Here is a 19757-nt window from a genome sequence, read left to right as displayed (position 1 = left end):
CACGGGGAGAGTTCTCTCCACAGGATTGGCTTTGCTGCTGCTTTTTTAATTTCTTGGTGTTTTTCGGCTTGAGTCTATTGGACCCACCAAAATTTAGGATTTCTGAAAAATCCCATATCCAAATACTTGACCAGTATTGGATCTGGGGTTTTTGGGAATACCAACTTTTTTTAGGTCCAATAGACCCGAACCAAAAAATACGGAGAAAAAAAATGCACACCCCCATTAAACACCCATTTGAGTAAAAAGGGCTCACTAAATTTTCTAATGGGTTGAAGAATCCAGCTCTAATGGACTTCTACCCATGAGAAATTCTGTGACATTCACCAACCATATTTCAGGTGGGTAGCTGTGTTGGTCTGAAGCAGTAGAATAAAGTTTGAGTCCAGTGGCATCTTTAAGACCAACAAAGTTTAATTCTGGGTATAAGCTTTCGTGTACATACACACTTCTTCAGATACATTGGAACAGACTTTCACAACCATTACTTATAGGTAGAGAGAAGATGGGGTTTAATTGCCAGGAAAGGCTGGCAATTCCAGTTCTACCACTCTGATCAGCACTCAGCATCATTCCTAAGGAACCTTCCTCTGAGTAAAGTAGTTCTTCCTCTGAAAAAGAAATTATTGGTTGATAATACTACCAGTCAGAGTCAGTCTTGATGGTTGCCCTCCCTCTCAGGGAGCAAGACCATAGCTTGGAAATTAAGATCCACGCTAACAAACACAGGCCCCCTTGTGGCATTTACTGCCTTCGCTCAACTTTATTTTATGTGCCAGCTGCAGTCTTCCCTTGACCAGTGTCCATTCTGTTCACATCAAGATTAGACTACCGCAATGTGTTGTATGAGGATGAATGCACCAATTTTAACTTTTCCAGTGATCAACCTGTAGATAGTTACTGTAATCAAGATTAGACTACCGCAATGTGTTGTATAGAGGAAGAATGCACCAATTTTAACTTTCCCAGTGATCAACTCAGACTTTTAAAAAAGTTACAATTCACCTGTAGATAGTGACTGTAGAAATTCAAAACTCTGAAACAGAATTTGGAATGTGGCACCTATGGGGCAATATGCAGGGGGTGAAATGGGAATTTTCCAGGGATTCCAGATTAAAGAGACAGCCACCAGACCTGATGCTTCCAGTTTTCTGAATGCATACACTTCCCCCTTTCACAAGGGCCAGCTCAGCAGCAAAGCAAGAGACAATGATGGAAGGCACAGTAAAAAGGGTCCACAGCTTAGAGGGAAACATTGCTCAGGACTGATTCACACCTTATGAAATCCTTGTGGCCACCACGAGAACTTTCAGAGTTCTGTATTTGGAAATGTATTCCTGGTTGTGCAGGTGTCTGGTTTGGACTGGGGTCGTGACACATGGAGAAGAGGGGGTTTAAGCCGTCTTCTCTATGCTGCTGAAATGGCCTCACGGACTGCTGCACTGAAATTTCCACAACATGGCAAACGGCATCTCCCCGGGACCATTTCAGATGAGTAAAAAAATAGTACAGGGGTTAAGACTTATGCCCACTTGCACCATACACTGTGGGTTGTGCAGGTGTCTGGTTTGGACTGGGGTCGTGACACATGGAGTAGAGGGGGTTTAAGCCTTCTTTTCTTTGCTGCTGAAATGGCCTCACTGACTGCTGCACTGAAATTTCCACAACATAGCAAACAGCATCTCCCCGGGATCATATCAGATGAGAAAAAAAATAGTACAGGGGTTAAGACTTATGCCCACTTGCACCATACACTGTGGTTCCAAAACAAATCAAGCCTCTGTGCATTTGGGGGACCAATTTTCCCACAGCAGCTCACCGTGTACATCTGAATGAAAATCTTCTTGGCAGTCAGCCATATAGGGGACATACTTTGAAATATGTGAATCAGCACTCAGAGACCCCTGAGACATTACACTGGACTGGGTTGCATCCTTACCCTGACTGGAGCAGCTAGCTGTTCAAGAAGCAAGGAGCAAGTCTCAAATGTACCAAAGACAGATTGTGTATGCACCAAAGATACAATTCTCTATGAATCGAATGTCAGAAGTTTTTAAAAAGGTTATCTCCAAAGATGGAAAAAAAGGTTTAGTAGCAATTATAATGAAAAAAAAATGTTACTTATGTAAACTCTAGGGTTGCCAGACAATAGCAACCAGCAAGAGACTGGAGGCAATGGGGACTTGGGGGGGGGGGGGATTTGCCAGCCTGACAGCATTATGTAACTTCCAGGGAAACCCTGGAATGTGATGTCATGCCTCTCTAGAAATCACCAGAAACTATGGTAAAACCATGGAGTTTCCTGCAATTCCTAGAGAGGCATTGTTGCAAGCTGGATCACACTCTCTGGCTATCATTCACTTGCATCAAGTTTTGCACAGCCAGAAAATGTTAAATTGGAAGCATAAATCAGATCCCTTTACACTTTATCGTTACTGGGATACTCCCGCGTTTGAATCATACAACTGTTCCAGATGTAATTCTATTTCTCTTATTAATATCAATATGAAAATTTAATGTTGTCTTATTAAATCATGGTATATAATATTAGAACGGCAAATTCACCATCATGATCAATGTGTTTTCTAAAACCTTCTGATACAGTGATATAGAACACTTGCCCAGGATTATGTTCAATGCTGCAGTTGTTATGTGTTGAACTCCATTCAGAGTATGCGCCAAAATATTTGTGGAACCTGTAAATGTTAAACAGAAAGGAAAGAACGTGAATTTGGTATCATCAACAAGACAATATTTCATTCTGAATATTTTTTTAAGTATTTTGAGTTGATTGGAGTGAGAATTCTTACATAAAAGGGTTGTTCCAAAGTAGAAAGTGTCAGGCTATCAGATACTCAGAAAGGCTTAAAATTCTTTTCCCTCTCAAAATTGTGAATGGCTCATTATATTGCAAGAAGGGGTACACATTTTTCGTGGAATCCTTACCAGGGAATCTTTAAAGCAAGCCACACTCTGTCCTTTCCTGTTTATCTTTCCTGCCACAAGAGTGAGCTTCTGCAGACTATTCCATGGTCAAATCCTACACATATAACGGTATCTACAGAGGTGAGCAGTGACTCGTGAATTGGCACCGTTACAGCTGCCACAAATTTTGTTAGTCTTTAAGGTGCTACTGGACTCTTGCCCTTTTCTATTGCTACAGACAGACTAACATGGCTACCTATCTTGATACAATGGAAGGCCTATGGGATTTGCATTCCATTAGAGATACTTAGATCTGTAGCACTATTACACCTGCAGATCCAATTGTTTGTTTGTTTTACTTGGTAAGATATATACTATGCCAAGATCCAAGAACCACTGAATCGAATTTATTGTGAAAACAGATGAACCCTGACTCTTTTGTATTACACATTTTCTTATTTATATCATTTAGACCCTGGCTTTACTCCCAATGCACTTCTATCATTCGCCTCTCCCCTATTTTATCCTCACAATAACCCTGTGAGGAAGGTTAGGCTGAGTGACCCAAGGTCACCCAGTGAGCTTAAATGGTAGAGTAAGGATTTGAACATGGGTCTCCTACTCTTACAGTCTACTGAAAGATTCTACTCTTACAGTCTAAGCACTACACCATATTGGCTTTCTCTGCTTAACAGAAGGCTCTGGATAACTCTTTTATTTTGTCTTAGCTCTCAGGCCTATCACAATATCACTGTTTTGATAAAGGCTACAAATTTCTTAGGGCGAATGGCTTTCACATTGTCCCACTGACAGCACAACCCAGCCACAATTAGAGGACAGCTTATTTGTGGCTATTTTAAGATGGGCTGAGACATGGCCTTAGTTTAAATGTATATATTTTTTCACTAACTACACAAGCAATAAAATATAGATGCTGAAATGCTCGCACTCTTTCTTCCAAAGGGTGGGAAAGAACAGGAATGTTTACAAAAGTATCAGTAGTTCATGTAAAGCATGATGATGAAGCTACCAGACAGAAATTGTAGGGGAAAATGTCCTTGGAAGTGCAAGCACTCCTGCAGAACAATTAACTTAATTAACCAGACAACATGAATATTCATAAGTCTGTTAATGTCTCCCACATCCAAACAGATAAATGTGATGTAATGACTTCCTAGTCAAGCATATCTAAAAGTCTCATGAAAATCACACCAGCACTGTGATTCTTTGCCCAAAATATCATGGAAATTAAGGCTGATAACAATATTTTATTCTCCACAAATTAACTGAGAGCAGGGATTTAATGTGATTGAGTGATTTAAGACTGTAAGATTTACAGTCGGTACATAAATTTCCCTTTGTTTTATAGCAATTAAACTGCTTTTTCATATCCTTCACATTTTTCTCCTCTTTATCCAAATCCTTCTGTTGAGTTCCTCAGCAGTAGTTTCCATGGCAACAAACGCTATTCCGAATGGCTAACAGGACCCCCACAAGCCTCCTCCCATCTGATCTCTTTATTTCTGACCACCCCACAGCAGCGTAATATGTTGACCCAACACAACCTACCTTCGTCTAGATCAAACACTCTTCCAAGAAGAAGAAGAGAAGGTTTTTATACCCCGCTTTTCTCTACCCTAAAGGGTCTCAAAGCGGCTTACAATCATTTACTTTCCCCTCCCCACAACTGGCACCTTGTGAGGTACATAAGAACATAAGAGAAGCCAGTGTTGGATCAGGCCAATGGCCCATCTAGTCCAACACTCTGTCACACAGTGGCCAAAAATACCAGGTGCCATCAGGAGGTCCCAGCAATGGGGCCAGGACACTAGAAGCCCTCCCACTGTTGCCTTCCCCCAAAGCACCAAGAATACAGTGCATCACTTGCCCCAGCCTGAGTTCCTGTCTATTTTTGTTGTTCAGTCGCACAGTCGAGTCCAACTCTTCGCGACCCCATGGACCAGATCACGCCAGGCCTTCCTGTCTTCCGCCGTCCCCTGAAGCTTGCTCAATTTCATGTTCGTTGCATCTATGACACTGTCTAACCATCTCATCCTTTGCCGTCCCCGTCTTCTTGTGGCTAATAGCCACTGATGGACTTGTGCTCCATATGCTTATCTAATTCCTTCTTGAAGCCGTCCATGCTTGTAGCTGCCACCACCTCCTGTGGCAGTGAATTCCATGTGTTAATCATTCTTTGGGTGAAGAAGTACTTCCTTTTGTCTGTTCTAACCCGCATAATCTTATGAACTTCAATCATGTCACCCCTCAGCCGTCGTTTCTCCAAGCTAAAGAGCCCCAAGCGTTTTAACCTTTCTTCATAGGGAAAGTGTTCCAATCTAGTTTTATCATTCTAGTTGCCCTTTTCTGCACTTTTTCCAATGCTATAATATCCTTTTTGAGGTGTGGTGACCAGAACTGTACACAGTACTCCAAATGAGGTCGCACCATTGATTTATGCAGGGGCATTATGATACTGGCTGATTTGTTTTCAATTCCCTTCCTAATAATCCCCAAGTAGGTGAGGCTGAGAGAGTTCTGAGAGAACTGTGAGTGGTCCAAGGTCACCCAGCACTGCAGGCTTCATGCTGGAGGAGCAGTGGAGAATCAGACCCGGTTCTCCAGATCAGAGGCTGCCGCTCTTAACCCCTGTACAGTCACCTCCCAGTACACCAAACGTAGCACACTCTGACTTTCACAATTTAAGAACTGAGCATTAGCCTTTTACTCTGAGTTTTATTCTCATAATCTATTTCTTAAAAATCACTGCTCCACACAGCTAAAATTCACAGAGTGTATAGTGTAAGTATACAAAAATATTTATTCAAGACTTAAGAAAGCTTACTATAAATTTTTTAATAAAGCAAGTTTTTTTTGGGGGGGGGAGAAAAACAGGAAGTTACTATGATTTTTCATTCTAGGAGGTCCTGAGCTGGGGCAGCCTTTACTTCTGGGAAGCACCTCCACTTGGTGACAGGTAGGGCTTTTAAACTGATCACCAAGGGGAAGGCATTCCCAGAATTTCCCAGACCAAGCCTGGGATTGGAAAAGCTCCCTTTAATTGGCCAGAGCTAGATTTGAATTCCCACTCTGCCATGAAAGCTTGTTGGGTGTCCTTGGGGCAGTCACTTACTTTATCAGCTTGATCTACCTCAGACATTGGTTGTTGTGAGGATAAAATGGAGGAGAGAGAATGATGCTGTAAGCCACTTTTGGGAGGTCATTGGGGAAACAGTGGAATATAAATATTTGAATAATGATTAAAAAACAACACCAATACACTAGCAGAGTAAAACTGCAAGTGGACAGGAAAGGCAGACATCCCCTTGACTCAAACTGCGTAGGTCTACTACATGAGTTTGCTGGTCCTTCCAAAGCTGAATCCCCATGTCCACCATAAGGAGCCAAGGAAAGAAAAACTGGGAGGGAAGACTGCCCCACTCTGGAAAAAGTTCACCTTGTTGAAACCATCAATCCAGAGGAATCAGAGACAAGAGACACTGACATTGTTGTAAGCATTCTCCAACGCTGACTCTTTACACTGAAGATGACAATCATTTTAAAATGTAAAAATCAATTTAAAATGTAAAAATTGAGCCCATATCTTTAAAATATTACATTACAAGTGAATTTAAAAGTGGTATATTACACAGAGGTTCAGCCTACCTTGTTAATGTGTGCTTTATGAAAGAGATGTCCAACATGCAGCTGCATGGAATTAATTAGAACAGTTTTCTTTATAGAGTCTGGGGTCCAGTTTGTTGTAGAGAGCATTTTGCCAGCCAAATTTAAAATTGAAGGCTTCCAGCCGGGTACAAAAGAGGACTAGTTTGCTACTACTATAAATATTTATATAGTGTTCATGGAGAGCTCTTAAGCCAGCATAATATAGAAGGCTTTTGCACCTGGTTTGCTCCTTTACAAACACTTGAAATGGAACCAGAAGTAAGTTTTTAAAAATCAAATAATTAAATTATAAATTATAAATTAATATGAAAAAATTAAATAATATCCCATTCAGCTTCATGTTGCTTTTCATTTAAAATACCATGGGTTATTTTCCAGGATTACTTGAAGACCATAAAGAAGAAGTTAAGCATTGAACATTGAGCTGTAGCAAGAGGCTGACACCTTTCAATACAATAGGATTACTCCTGAGGAAGATTGGGATGAAATGAGTTTATATCCAGGTGCCCATTGAGAATGATGAACTTGTAATATTGCAAAGTTTTATTTATAATATAATATGATTCTTACTAAATGTCTTAGTCATTTATATCACAGTGGCCCTTGTCCACACGATTTTGGGCCGGGAGTGGGCCGGATCGGGGCTGGAGCAAATGGGCGCGATCCCACTGCAACATCTGGGCAGCGTTGCGCACCCGTCCCCGATCCGGCCCTTCCCCCGAAGAGACGCATCAAAAATGAACCACCTACCGAGGTGGTTCATCCACGACGGCCGCATCAAGGCCGGTCGTGGGATCGCCGGCCCGTCTTTCTGCCGGCACATCCCCGTCTCCTGCCTGAACTGCGCATGCTCAGACATGCGCAGTTTGGCAGTCTCCCGTTCCCCTCCGTCGCTTCCCCCAGCATCTGATTGTGCTCAGGGGATCAATGTGATCCCACCGCGGCGTGTTTCTTTTGGTGCGGCTTTCAAAACTCGCGCTTCAGCCCATCCCTTTTCCCCCCGTGTGGCAGGGGCCTTAGTCATTTATATCACAGTGTTTGCTTGTTTGTTGCACTTCCTATATGGATACCTGTGATCCCTTCTTGGTTTTTTCCTACTAAAAGGAGTAGCAGAAAAGCACTGGGCTTCCCACTGGGTTTTTGAGACTGCCAGAACAGAAGTCTCAGGACCTAGTGGGGGCCTTAGAGACTTCAGCCCTGGAGAATGTATAAAAGGAATACATTCTGTTGGAATGTCGATTGCCATGTTTCAGGGATGGCAAAGCTTCTTTTTATCTTGTGTCAATGAGAATAGGTTTCAAAGGATCACCAAACAGCTTGCCCATCTGGAAAGGCACACTGCCCAGCTTAGAATGAGATTCTGGGGCCACAGACGTAGCACCACATAGGCCACATAAGAAGCCACAACTCTGAGGGAATACTGGATGAAGTCAACAGATTAATCTGCTGCCAAAGGTGCAGCCAAGGATATTTCCTTTTCAAGCCCATTCTTTACCTTCTTAGCTAGCAGGTTATTAACCAACAGATACACCTTTCTAAAAAAGAAAAACCTGGTTGTGGGAGCTCTGAGTAAACCAAAGGAAGCAAACATTTTTCTTAAGTGCTTTCTCACTTTGTTTGTCACATGCATCCTTACAGAGGCCATCAGATTCTGCAGGCAGAGCTAAGGATGAACAAAGAGAAAGCATCACACATCAACTAATAGAAGTTTAAATTGATCCATGACCTGGGATGACTCTGATGAATGTTTAATGGCCAACTTGGTGTAGTCAGGGGTGGGCCAGTCCACATTCACCATAGCATCAAATGAGAAATGTGCCAAAGTATGGCTACTTTTAAAACAGTGCTTCTGCCACACTGGTGAGAGGCTGTGCTGTTCTACAGAGCAGCAAGGAGGGAAGAAGCAGATGTGTTCAAAGAGCAGGTCCCTTCTCAATAACCATCTGTGCCCCCTAACTTATCTAAGATGGGTAAGGAGAGAGCAAGAAAGGCACTTTGGATTCAGAAAAAAGAACGATTTAACAAAAGAACAGCCACTCCAAATCATCCTTCAAGATTATGAGGAACTTGAAGAATTTGGCATCTGATGACAGACTCAGCAGTATTTCCAATGGGGGTGATATTCACCCCTTTGCAAGTATATTTCTCTCAACCAGCGGAGCTCAACCTTCCATTTCTCATGTTCCCTCAGTCACTCTATCAAAGTACCACCATGACAGAAACAAAACTTCACACACACACATATATATATCTCCCACCTTTCCTCTTGGCTCAAGGCATTTACAGCCATTCTGTTATTATATTTAACTTTTATAGTAAGTTTTAAAGATAGAAAAATTGTAGTAGTATTGTTGGGAGTAATCCCTGGGTAAATCAGCAGGAGAGGGCCCATCAGACCTGCAGGTGAACACGGGGACTAAGGGAGAGTGAATTATAAGCAATTGTTATGAAAACCCTGCATCCCACCTAGACAAGTTCTGTGTACTACCGACTTCTGTGTATCACCAGTTGAGAACCACTGCTCCGAAGAACCCAAGGTGCCTGTTAACAGTGCAGTCCTAGACAGAGACTTCTAAGTCCACTTACCATTTTAAGCTCACTGAAATCAACAGGTTTAAGAAGGGTATAACTCTGTTTAAGACTGCAACTGGTCTGTGGCCAGGTAACTACTACTGCTATGGTGAAGTCATTGTTATGTCTCCACGAATAGTCCAACATTAGATGCAAAGGTTAGTTTTACACTGTTATGCTCAAGCCTGTGAGGAAGATATGGTAACCTTCTTTGAAGAGCCATAAAAAGAGTACGGTGGGTGCCATTAGGAAGAAGAAATTATTAGACTCTTCAGAATAAAAACTATAAGCAAAGATTGTAATGGAACAATATCATGAAAATGAAGAACAGTAAAATCCTGAAGAGATGCTCCTATCACAACCACCACCACAACTACCACCAAAAATCTATCTACAGCATCCAACAGATTCATATTTACTGTACTAGAGTCTTACCTGCTGGTATTATTCCAAGAGGAACTTGTGCTTTTACTGGTTCAAGAATATCATCACTGTCCCACCCAGCATCTATCTGGGCTCTAAGCAAAATACCATGAGCCACCTCACTGGCAGTCCCATCTCCACCAACACAAACCACCCTAAAACAGAACAAATCAGAAGACTCTTCAATACAAGAAAAGCAATTTACTGTCAGACATCACACGTTTAAATTGATTACTTCCATTGAGTTAATCCATCTCATGTCTTCCTCTTTTGCTGCTACCATTAAGGCAATCATCATCATCAACAATAACAATAACAACAAATGCAGTTCAGACTTAAGAGCAATAAAGGAATTAAAACTCAAGAATGAAACAAGAATCAGACTTAAGAGCAATAAAGGAATTAAAAGAAATGAAACTCAAGAATGAAACAAGATAAGGAAGGAATATCAGTTAGATATAAAAACAGCAGCCCATGTTGCAGAAGAAATTTTTAAAATGTTGCAATATCCAAGAAGAGCATGAGGTACAATACTAGGATCCAGCAACATAGGTGAAACTTCTAATTTCAGACTAACCAAAGACAGTTCTACAAATCACTGGAGAGAGATGACAAAGTAGATACTGGTTGGGCAGATATAGAATCCCAATATGTATTCCCTCTCTTGATGTCAGAGACGATGTGGGTACAACCGAGATTCAGATCTCCAGACATGAAGGAAGTCCAATTTTATGTAATATGCTTCATGTCTGGGATAGACATAGAAATAAATTAACTCCTCTGATCTCAATCTCTACATTTACCCACCAGGAGTGGTTTGGTCCAGGTTTTTTAACAGATGATTTTTGCAGCTGGAGAGAGAAAGGTATGTTTAGCCTCGCCTTCTGGCTTTGTTCAGATGGCATCATTAAGAAGGAAAAAGCGGAACAGCTCAGTGGTCAGAGGATCCTTGGCTAACATATTATCAATTGTACTCCTGTATAAACGACTTAATCTTAATAAGCAAAGATGCCCCCAATTTTAGGGGCCTGGTTTCTTTTATCTGTAAATTCTTGATCTTGCATTTACGGAAAGCCTTGTTAACTTATCAGCTTAAGTGGAATTCTCTACTTCCTCAAGCTCTTAATGAGGCAGAATGGAAGTAGATATGGGCTTCACAGGCGAATACCACCCCAATAGCTAATATCTGAGTGCAGCTCTTTAAGTTGATGTCACACTGGTACAATATCTCACTTAATTACATTTAATATCAAAGACTTATGATCCGTACTGTTGGAAGAAATGTGGCAACATAGGAACAGTGTAACACTTATGGTGGGAACTAAATGCCCCTCAGCCACTGCTGCTAATTAATGCTTGTCGTGAGCGTCTGCCCTGAAGGCGTGCCTCCCGTCGCCCGGGCATCAAGTCCTGGCAGAGTCGGTTCCTCAAATGTGCAACCCGTGGAGGCGAGTCAGGGGGGCTGTTTGCTGCTGATTGTTCCTCATCAGCTGTTGCTGATGCAGGCGGCCTTGGCAAGTTCTCGGCCTCCGATGCATCATCGGGGCCAGGTGTGGGTTCTGCTGAAGCCAGGAGCTCACCCTCGTCAGTACTCATGACAGCAAGTGCTTTTGTTTCCAGTTGTCAAAGGGAGTTTCTGTTCCAATCTTTTTGTCTTTTATTTCTGTAACCTTAAATAAGTATGCCTTGTACACTTTAAGTAGAAGTTTCTCTTTGCTTTTCTTGGTGTATTCAGTACGTGTTTTTGTTCTTCAACTGCTTGCTTAACTTTTAGGTGACCTCTTCCACATAAAAGATGATCAACATCACTTCTAGGGTGTGGTAAATTATGTATCATCATTATCTTGCGAGTTTTGCGATCTGTTGCTTCTTATTCTGCTTGTTTCCAATTAATAATGCCAGCTGCGTATCATAGAACAGGGTCTGCCCATTTGTTAATTGCCTTTATTGTGTTGCCTCCATTTAATTTTGTTTGCAAAACTCTTTGGTAAAACTCCTTGGTTGTATTTTTCTTAACAAGGGTATGTTTGATATTGTCAGCTTCCAAAATTCTAAGATACTTGTCATTTTCTTCATAGATCAGTGTTTTGATGTCTGAGACACCTTTGGGTAGTGAAGGGCGGGGTATAAATCCAAACTCTTCTTGTTGCTCTTCTTGTTCAACGATCTTTCCTTTATTCAGTGCTAATGCTGCACACTTGTCAAGGCCAAATTTCATTGCTATTCAAACTGTATTCAGTAAAGAATCACTCTGTGATGATGACCTTTTATACATTTTCAAGTCATCCATACACAGTAAATGTGAAACCTCTGGGGCCTGTTTTTGAAAGCTGGTATCCTAGGCCTGTGCAGTTGAGAATGATTGTGATAGTGAGTTTCCTTGGAAAATTCCTCATTTGATATTAACTGTTCCAGTTTTTTCTCCATTCACTATCAACCTTGTGCTCCATTTATACATGGCAGTTTTAATAAACATTATTACAGTTTTGCTGATTCCTATCATTTCTAGTGTTTTCAGGATCTATTTTTGACGGAATGAATCAAATACCTTCCTATAATCAATCCAAGCAACATTCAGGTTGGTTTTCTGCCTTTTACAATTTTGTAAGACCATTTTATCAATCAGTAACTGATCTTTAGTGCCTCTGGATTTTTGGAAAATTCCATTTTGTTCATGTGGTAAAATTGAATTGAGCTTTAGATATTCTTGAATGGAATTGGCTACAATTCCTGTCAATATTTAAAAAGTTGTTGGGAGGCAGGTAATGGGGTGAAAGTTGCTTGGCACTGTTCTTTTTTTTTTTGGTTTTCAGAATGAGAGATGTCCTGCTAGTTTTTATCCAGTCTTCTATTGCTTTGAAATGGAGCACATCAATAAGCTTTTGCACTAGTTGTAGATGAAGACTTGTCAGCTTTTTAAGCCAATAGCCATGGACTCCATCCCTTCCAGGCACTGTCCAGTTTTTCACTTTCTTGAATTGTTTTTGCAGGCTTTCCAGGGTTATTATAAGATCCTCTATTGGCTTTCCTTTCAGTTTGTTTTCCACATCTGTGATCCACATGGTTTTTTATTGTATTCTTTTGAGTCTTCCCAGAGTTCTTTCCAGAAAGTTGTTGTCTTTTCTTTGTCTCGTTTTACTTCTACTTTGTCTTTTTTAAATGAAATTTATTTATAAAAAAATTAAAAAATTACCAAGTCCATACAGAGAGGTCTAATATCAAACAATAGAAAACATACATCGAAAGCTGTCAATCGAATAAGTCTAAGAGCACAAGATCACATTCCTTAAAACTTTAACCAGTTAAATTGTTGATCATTTATGGAAAGGACTCCTTTATTGGAAAGGAGAGTGAAAACTGGTGACCATCGCTCCAAATGAACTACCTGAGTCATGATACCAGGAGCTCCAAAAAAGAATGGATTGTCTATTATTCTACTAACTAAAAATTGATCCCATCATTTAGCATACCATAAATTTAAGGTGGGGGGGTGTTGGTCAGTTTCAGGTACTATCTATAGTTAATCTAGCAGCCGCTAATAAATTAGATATTGATACTTTGGCTGTGTGTTGGATACATATATCCACCCAATAATCAAGTAGCATGAAGTCAGGAGAGTAAGGACGTTCTATAGACAGTATGTCACAGATCTGGGAATGAACTTGTTTCCAAAATTTTTGTGTAATTGGACATTCACCACTCGACGTTCGTTCCTTGTGGCAGCAACTAGTCGATTTGACGACGCTTTGCAACCACCTTGCCTGTATTTTGGTCTCTACCCGTGTCCTGAACTCTTGGCTCCTTGACCTCGTCTCTAAACGACTCCACTCCCGGTTTGTGTTTTAGACTCTTGTTATCGGCTCCCACTTTGGCTGTGACCTTGGACTGGACTTGGACTCTCTCTCTCGCTGCCTGCATCCCAGCCCGTGACACTTGCATGGGCAATGTTTGAAAGACACAGAGAACAAAGTTAGTAATGAAAACACCTGGAAGTGCTTCCAAAATGGACACCTGAAGAAAGAAATGGAAGGACTCATTCTAGCTACATAAGAGCAGGCACTCAAAATGAATAGCATGAAAGCCATGATTTCCATGGTGGATCAATCTTCCTCACCCCGCAAAGGATTTTCCATGGAACTAGAAAGTTGTCATGCTTGGCACAGCCACCCATTGCCAGGGCTCAGCCAGCCAGGAACTCCACCAGCCCCCTATGGGTACAGTGTCTTAAGCAGGAATCAAAATCTTGCTTTGCCTCTAGTTCCCACCATCTCGGCCTGGCAGAGCTCTTCCCAGTGGTAGGCTTGACCTGGGCCCCTGGCGCGCCACTGTGCAGTCTGCCTTCCTCCCTGCCATGGGAGTGCCAGCATGAGGCAAGCAAGGCTGCCTCTTTCCCCAGGGTGGGAAGGGGAAGATCGGAAGCAGCGACTCGGTGGTTAGGAGGAAAGAAGCAGCCAGCTGGATCTTGCCAGGGACCAGTGTGTGCAGGATGCTGCAAATTCAATAGGGGGTGCCATCTGCAGCCCCCTCCCACTGGCTATGGGCCTGTTGGAGCAGTGCCTAGAAGTCTCAAGAAACACCTGGACATTCTGGGCATTGAGCAAATAACACCAGCTCAGCTCCAAAAGACAGTGTTGCTTGGAACAGCAAGAATCCTGAGAAGATACATCTGCAATTCCCAAGAACTTAGCTAGATCTCAAATTACAGAATGTCATCTACCAGTCAAACATCTGACTGTTACTACTAATAATAATAATAATAACAACAACAATAGCAATAGGAAAGTGGTCCTAATGTCTTTTATAGATGAAATAACTAATTTAAATAACATTAAAACAGGCCTGTAGCCAGGATTTTTTTAATTTGGGGGGCCCTTAAATAAGTCAGGGGGCACTCCACACAGACCCCTGTAAACACCTCCAAGGGAGCGTCTGGGCTGGGTGGGAAGTCAGGGCGCCTTGGCGGTAAGTCAGGGGGCCGGGCCCCGAGATGCCCCACTGTAGCTATGGGCCTGCATTAAAATATAATATAAATCAATACTATGAATTACTTTGTCTCAGTTTTTGCTATCTTTACTAATTCAGCTATACACAAAATACCATTTATTCTACTTTCATTACACAAGTCTCAGCAAACATGAACATTATTTGTAATATGTCTAGGCTAAATATTCAGTGAAAGAACTGTAAAAGCTTTGTTATCTGGCACTTTATTATCTGGCATTTGCCAAGGGGCAAGTGCTTTACTCTCAGCTGCCATGCCCTTACATCTTTGGGCATACGTGTACCCCTCTCCTGGCTTTCCTGCTGGCCAGTGTAATGCCTGCTGGGTTTCTGACAGCCACCACTGTCAGCTGACATCATCTTTGATGCCTCACTCCCCATCAGCCTGCCTCAAACTGCAGGGAGCTCTAGGCCCTGTTGGAGGGCTCCTGGGCAGCCGCCCGCTTGTCTGCATGTTGCAAAGGGCAGCTCCATTGTTTGTGAGGGGAAGGGTCCCACCGGGCATGAGGTGGGGTTTACTCTGCACAGGGAGGCAGGATAGAGCTATGAACTTGAGTATCCAGCACACTGATTAACTGGCAACTCCAATGAATGTTGTATATAAAAAAGCTTTCATTGTTTGTTTTTATGTTTGCTATGATCATCCCCATGTCAACAATCTCATCTAATCAAATTAAACTTTTGAGCATAATACTCTTTTAAAAAAAAAAAAAAAACACACATCATCAAATACTCCCATTTTCAGATACTGGAAGCCAGCAGACCCTAGGCCTGCCTAGTAAATTTTCTTCCTGTGTGTGATTGAGATGAGCAGATTACATACCAGTCATTATCACTGGGTGGATTTACAGGCAAAGATAATGAAAGGAATTCAAAGCTAAGTTATCAAGAACAATTTCTGCCACTCTGTGACTATCATACAAAACACAGAATCGTCTGATAGCATCCCCAACACCAGGCTGTTCTATTTACAGGGAAATGGCATGTAAGTTAAAATTAAGGTGCAGAGGATCTAACTACCTTTTTTGTTCTCCCTTCCTTGAGCTTCTTCTCCTTTCCTCTTTCCTTCCCCCATATGTCATTGCAGGTTATTGCACTTGTCCTAATGATTACCAATACTGGGGAGATACGTTATTCTCCAAGCCTGAAATGATGATTCCAAACTTCTGAACAGGTTTATCTGCCTGCAGACCCAATTGCTTGGACACAAGGCCTTTGTATTATGTTTGACATTTCAGAGGTGCAACACTCAGTAGCTCTGACCATAAACACACACTCGTAGATAGTTTTATATAGACATCAAATAGTACATTATTTATATAAAACGTTTTATTTGAAAGACATATCTAATGTTTATTTTGTTAGGAATGTATGAAAGATGCAGAAATATGAAACTTTGTTAGGGTTATAAATCACTTAAATCATTTTTATTCTAAAAATAAATAATGAGCATGGTATTAAGTTCAGATGAAGTATAAATAACATATATAATTGGGAAAATCAGGGCTAGTTTTGGGCAGGAACGCACAGGAACAGAGTTCCGGCTGGCTTCAGAGTTGGCCACGCCCACTACAGCCAAAACCTCTGTGTGTGTGGCTACAGAGGGGAGGCCTGGAGAGTGACCCCCCCTGGCAACTCCGAGGTGGGCGGGCCCGAGGTGGGCGGGCCAGGGGGAACCCTGGAAGGATTGGGGAGGCATTTAAATGCCTCCCTATGCCTTCCCCAGCCTGTCCAAGGGCCGGCTTGCCCAGGCAAGCCAAGGGAAGGCAGTTTAAACTGCCTTCCCTTCCCTTCAAGGGTGGGGGCTCCCCCGGGCTCCCCGCAGCTGCGGGGCACCTAAACAAGCCAAGGGAAGGCATGGGGGTGCAGCCTAATATGCTAATGAGCTGTGCTGTCAGGATGTGGCCTAATATGCTAATGAGTTTCTGCTGTTGGGTGTGGTCTATGATGCTAATGAGTTCCTGCTGGGCTTTTTCTTTAAAAAAAGCCCTGGGGAAAATACATTAAAATTATGTGGTGTTTCACTTATGCAACTCTAAACATCTTGATCTTCAGTCCCATGAGCACTCTGATGCACAGAGTGCCCTTCTGAGCACTGACTGACCTATTCAATAGGGAAGCCTAAGCAGATGAGGGAACTCCATAGCTAACACATAAAATAACTGGACTGGGAGGAATCTGTGGATTTTTGCAGTACAATAAGAGATAAAATCTCAGTCATTATTAAAGGGGGTCTTTGCTCCCTCATCACCTATCATCTTTTCCCTCAGTCAGTGCCACCCTTACAGTAAGAAGAAGAAAAAAACATACCCTTACCCATTAAAGGATTTCAGATCACATTCCTTAAGCAAGGCAAGAGCATGTCCTTCATACTCAGTCACTACAAAAGAAACATCATGTGTTAAAACACAGAAAAAAGAAGCAATGTAAAACAACACTGTACTTATGAAACTAAAATGATATATATATCTTAGAAGGCATATCTTAGAAACATAGAGGTGGAAGGGACCCCAAGGTCATCTAGTCCAACCCCTGCACAATGCAGGAAATCCAGTTACCTTCCCCCCCACTCCCCCAGTGACCCCCCTGCTCTATGCCCTGAGGAAGGTGAAAAAGTAGAAGAGCTACTTTTAGTGTACTCAGTATAATTCTGGGCATTTTGGCCCTGAAACAGCAGAACCTCTTGCTAAAGCACAAGTTCACCTGTCTGTCAAAGTAGTGCTGAATGATGCAACTGTAGACATACAAAGTCCCTGTAAGTGTGCAGTACTAATTGTGTGGTTTTTGTGGAGAGCTGTCATTGTCATTATTTCCTCCTTATGCTTTGAACATGGAGGAAAAGTTGTGTGACATCTCAGGACCTGTTCAACACTGTGTAAATGAAAGGTAGATAGTTCGTTTATTTTCTCAGCAAGATATATTACATTTATAACACAAGTTTAGTGACCTACAGAACAGAATCACTAGAAAAGGCATAATTGACACTTTCTGCTGGAAGTAATCATATCCTAAATATAACTGAATTACACAAACGTGTCATGATCTTTGCATCAGTATATGCAAATTTCTAACTTGGACAAGCTAAATCATGGTAAATAAGAAATGGAACCAAATACCAGTAACGAAACAATGTAACACAAGGAGGGTGGCAAGACAAGTCTATACCAGAGTACGTAGCCTCTGGAGGAAATGAACCTGTCACTCTGCATCGCCGTCTCTGTTTGCTGATGTCCTGCGCAGTACAGTAGATGCCAGCAAAGAAAGAATAAACTGGCATCCCGCAGATGGCATAAAGCATCATAACCACAATGAGCATTTTCTGGGGCATCTTTGCCAGAAGAGACAGCCCAGCTGCATCCACTCATCAAAGATTTCTGCTGACTGACATGACACTTCCAGATGGATTTTTTGTGTAAGAATGTGCATTATTATATGCAAGATTACATTAATCTTTCATGCTTGTCTGTCCTTGGCGATAATACATTTGCCCCCACCCCATGATTAAAAATATTGTTAAAATGCACCGGGTGGTTGTTTAAAAAGAAATTTCAAGTCCTGCCATTATTCTTACTAATTAAGCAAACTTAGTAGCCTCACCTGCTTGGTATGGATGGGTAGCCATTGGCCTCATAGCATTGTTTCTGGCCCAAAGTTGCAAATAAGGAACTCAAGTCACACAACAGAATTACCCTGCGTGCTGTCCTCTTGAACTTCAGATTGCACCAAAAGAGAAGCATGGACTGCCCAGAAACAGAGTTGTCCCATTCCCACCACTGTGCAACATAGCCACCCATCCCTTAAAATCGTAACGCGAGGAAGGTAGAAGCCCAGTCTTCAAATACCCCTGCTGTTATTACTATAAAATATTAAGCTATGTTAATACTCAAGAGGTGCAATATTTGGCGTTCCCTCGTAATAGCAAACCTCAGGGGCACTCAATGAAGCTGTTAGGAAATAGGTTCAGAGCTGGCAAAAGGAAATATCCAATGAGTTAAAGTGTGGAATTTACTGTCAGTGGATGTAGTGATGGCCATGAGTGTAGATGGCTTTAAAAATGGATCTGACAGATTCATGGAGGACAGATCTATCTAATACCATTGCGACTAAACCTTGGAACATCAGTGCCAGGAAAAAGCATCTGAGGAAAGCACTGGCCACTATGGCCTGTTTGTTTGGCCCTATAGGGCAATCCTCCCTCATGGATCACTGCCTTGTCGTGGCGAGGGGGCTTGCATGGTTCGATGAGGCTGTGGGCTATGCCGTGGAGGGCCACCCAGGATGGACAGGCCACAGCAGAGAACTCAGACCAAGTGTGATCCACTGGAGAAGGAAATGGCAACCCACTCCAGTATCTTTGCCAAGAAAACCCCCTGGACAGTATCAAAAGGCTAAAAGATATGACGCAGGAAGATGAGCCCCTCAGGTCGGAAGGTGTCCAATATGCTACTGGGGAAGAGCAGAGGGCAAGTACAAGTAACCCCAGAAAGAGTGAAGCGGCTGGACCAAAGCCGAAAGGACACTCAGTTGTGGATGTGTCTGATGGTGAAAGGAGAGTCCGATGCTGCAAAGAACAATACTGCATAGGAACCTGGAATGTAAGATCTATGAATCAAGGTAAGCTTGACGAGGTCAAAAATGAGATGGCAAGACTGAACATTGATATCTTAGGAATCAGTGAACTAAAGTGGACAGGAATGGGCAAATTTAACTCAGAAGGCCATTATATCTACTACTGTGGCCAGGAATCCCGTAAAAATATTGGTGTCGCCTTTATAGTCAACAAAAGAGTGCAAAAGGCAGTACTGGGATACAATCTCAAAAATGACAGAATGATTTCGGTCCGATTCCAAGGCAAATCATTCAACATCACAGTAATCCAAGTCTATACCCCAACCACTGATGCAGAAGAGGCTGAAGTGGACCGGTTCTATGAAGACCTACAACACCTCCTAGAACTAACACCAAAAAATGATGTCCTCATCATCATAGGGGACTGGAATGCTAAAGTAGGAAGTCAAAAGGTAACCAGAATAACAGACAAGTTTGGCCTTGGATAACAAAATGAAGCAGGGCAAAAGTTAACAGAGTTTTGTCAAGAGAACACCCTGGTCATAGCGAACACCCTTTTCCAACAACCTAAGAGGCAACTC

The 19757-nt window shown here is 42.1% G+C and overlaps 1 protein-coding gene across 1 annotated transcript in view; it reads right to left on the bottom strand.

The window, feature by feature from the left end:
* CERKL (ceramide kinase like) overlaps positions 1-19757 on the bottom strand; it is a 70531-nt gene that overhangs the window by 17685 nt on the left and 33089 nt on the right. Inside the window, exons 4-6 of the mRNA XM_015406079.1 lie at positions 16924-16987; positions 9619-9761; positions 2622-2696 (exon numbers count right to left, since the gene is read on the bottom strand). Of these exons, the coding sequence (XP_015261565.1) occupies positions 2622-2696; positions 9619-9761; positions 16924-16987 (282 nt within the window). The remainder of the gene's footprint in view (positions 1-2621; positions 2697-9618; positions 9762-16923; positions 16988-19757) is intronic.

Source organism: Gekko japonicus, unplaced genomic scaffold (genome assembly GCF_001447785.1).
Source record: "Gekko japonicus isolate JY-2015 unplaced genomic scaffold, Gekko_japonicus_V1.1 scaffold630, whole genome shotgun sequence".
Taxonomy (NCBI): domain Eukaryota; kingdom Metazoa; phylum Chordata; class Lepidosauria; order Squamata; family Gekkonidae; genus Gekko; species Gekko japonicus.
This window is presented reverse-complemented; position numbering and strand designations above follow the sequence as displayed.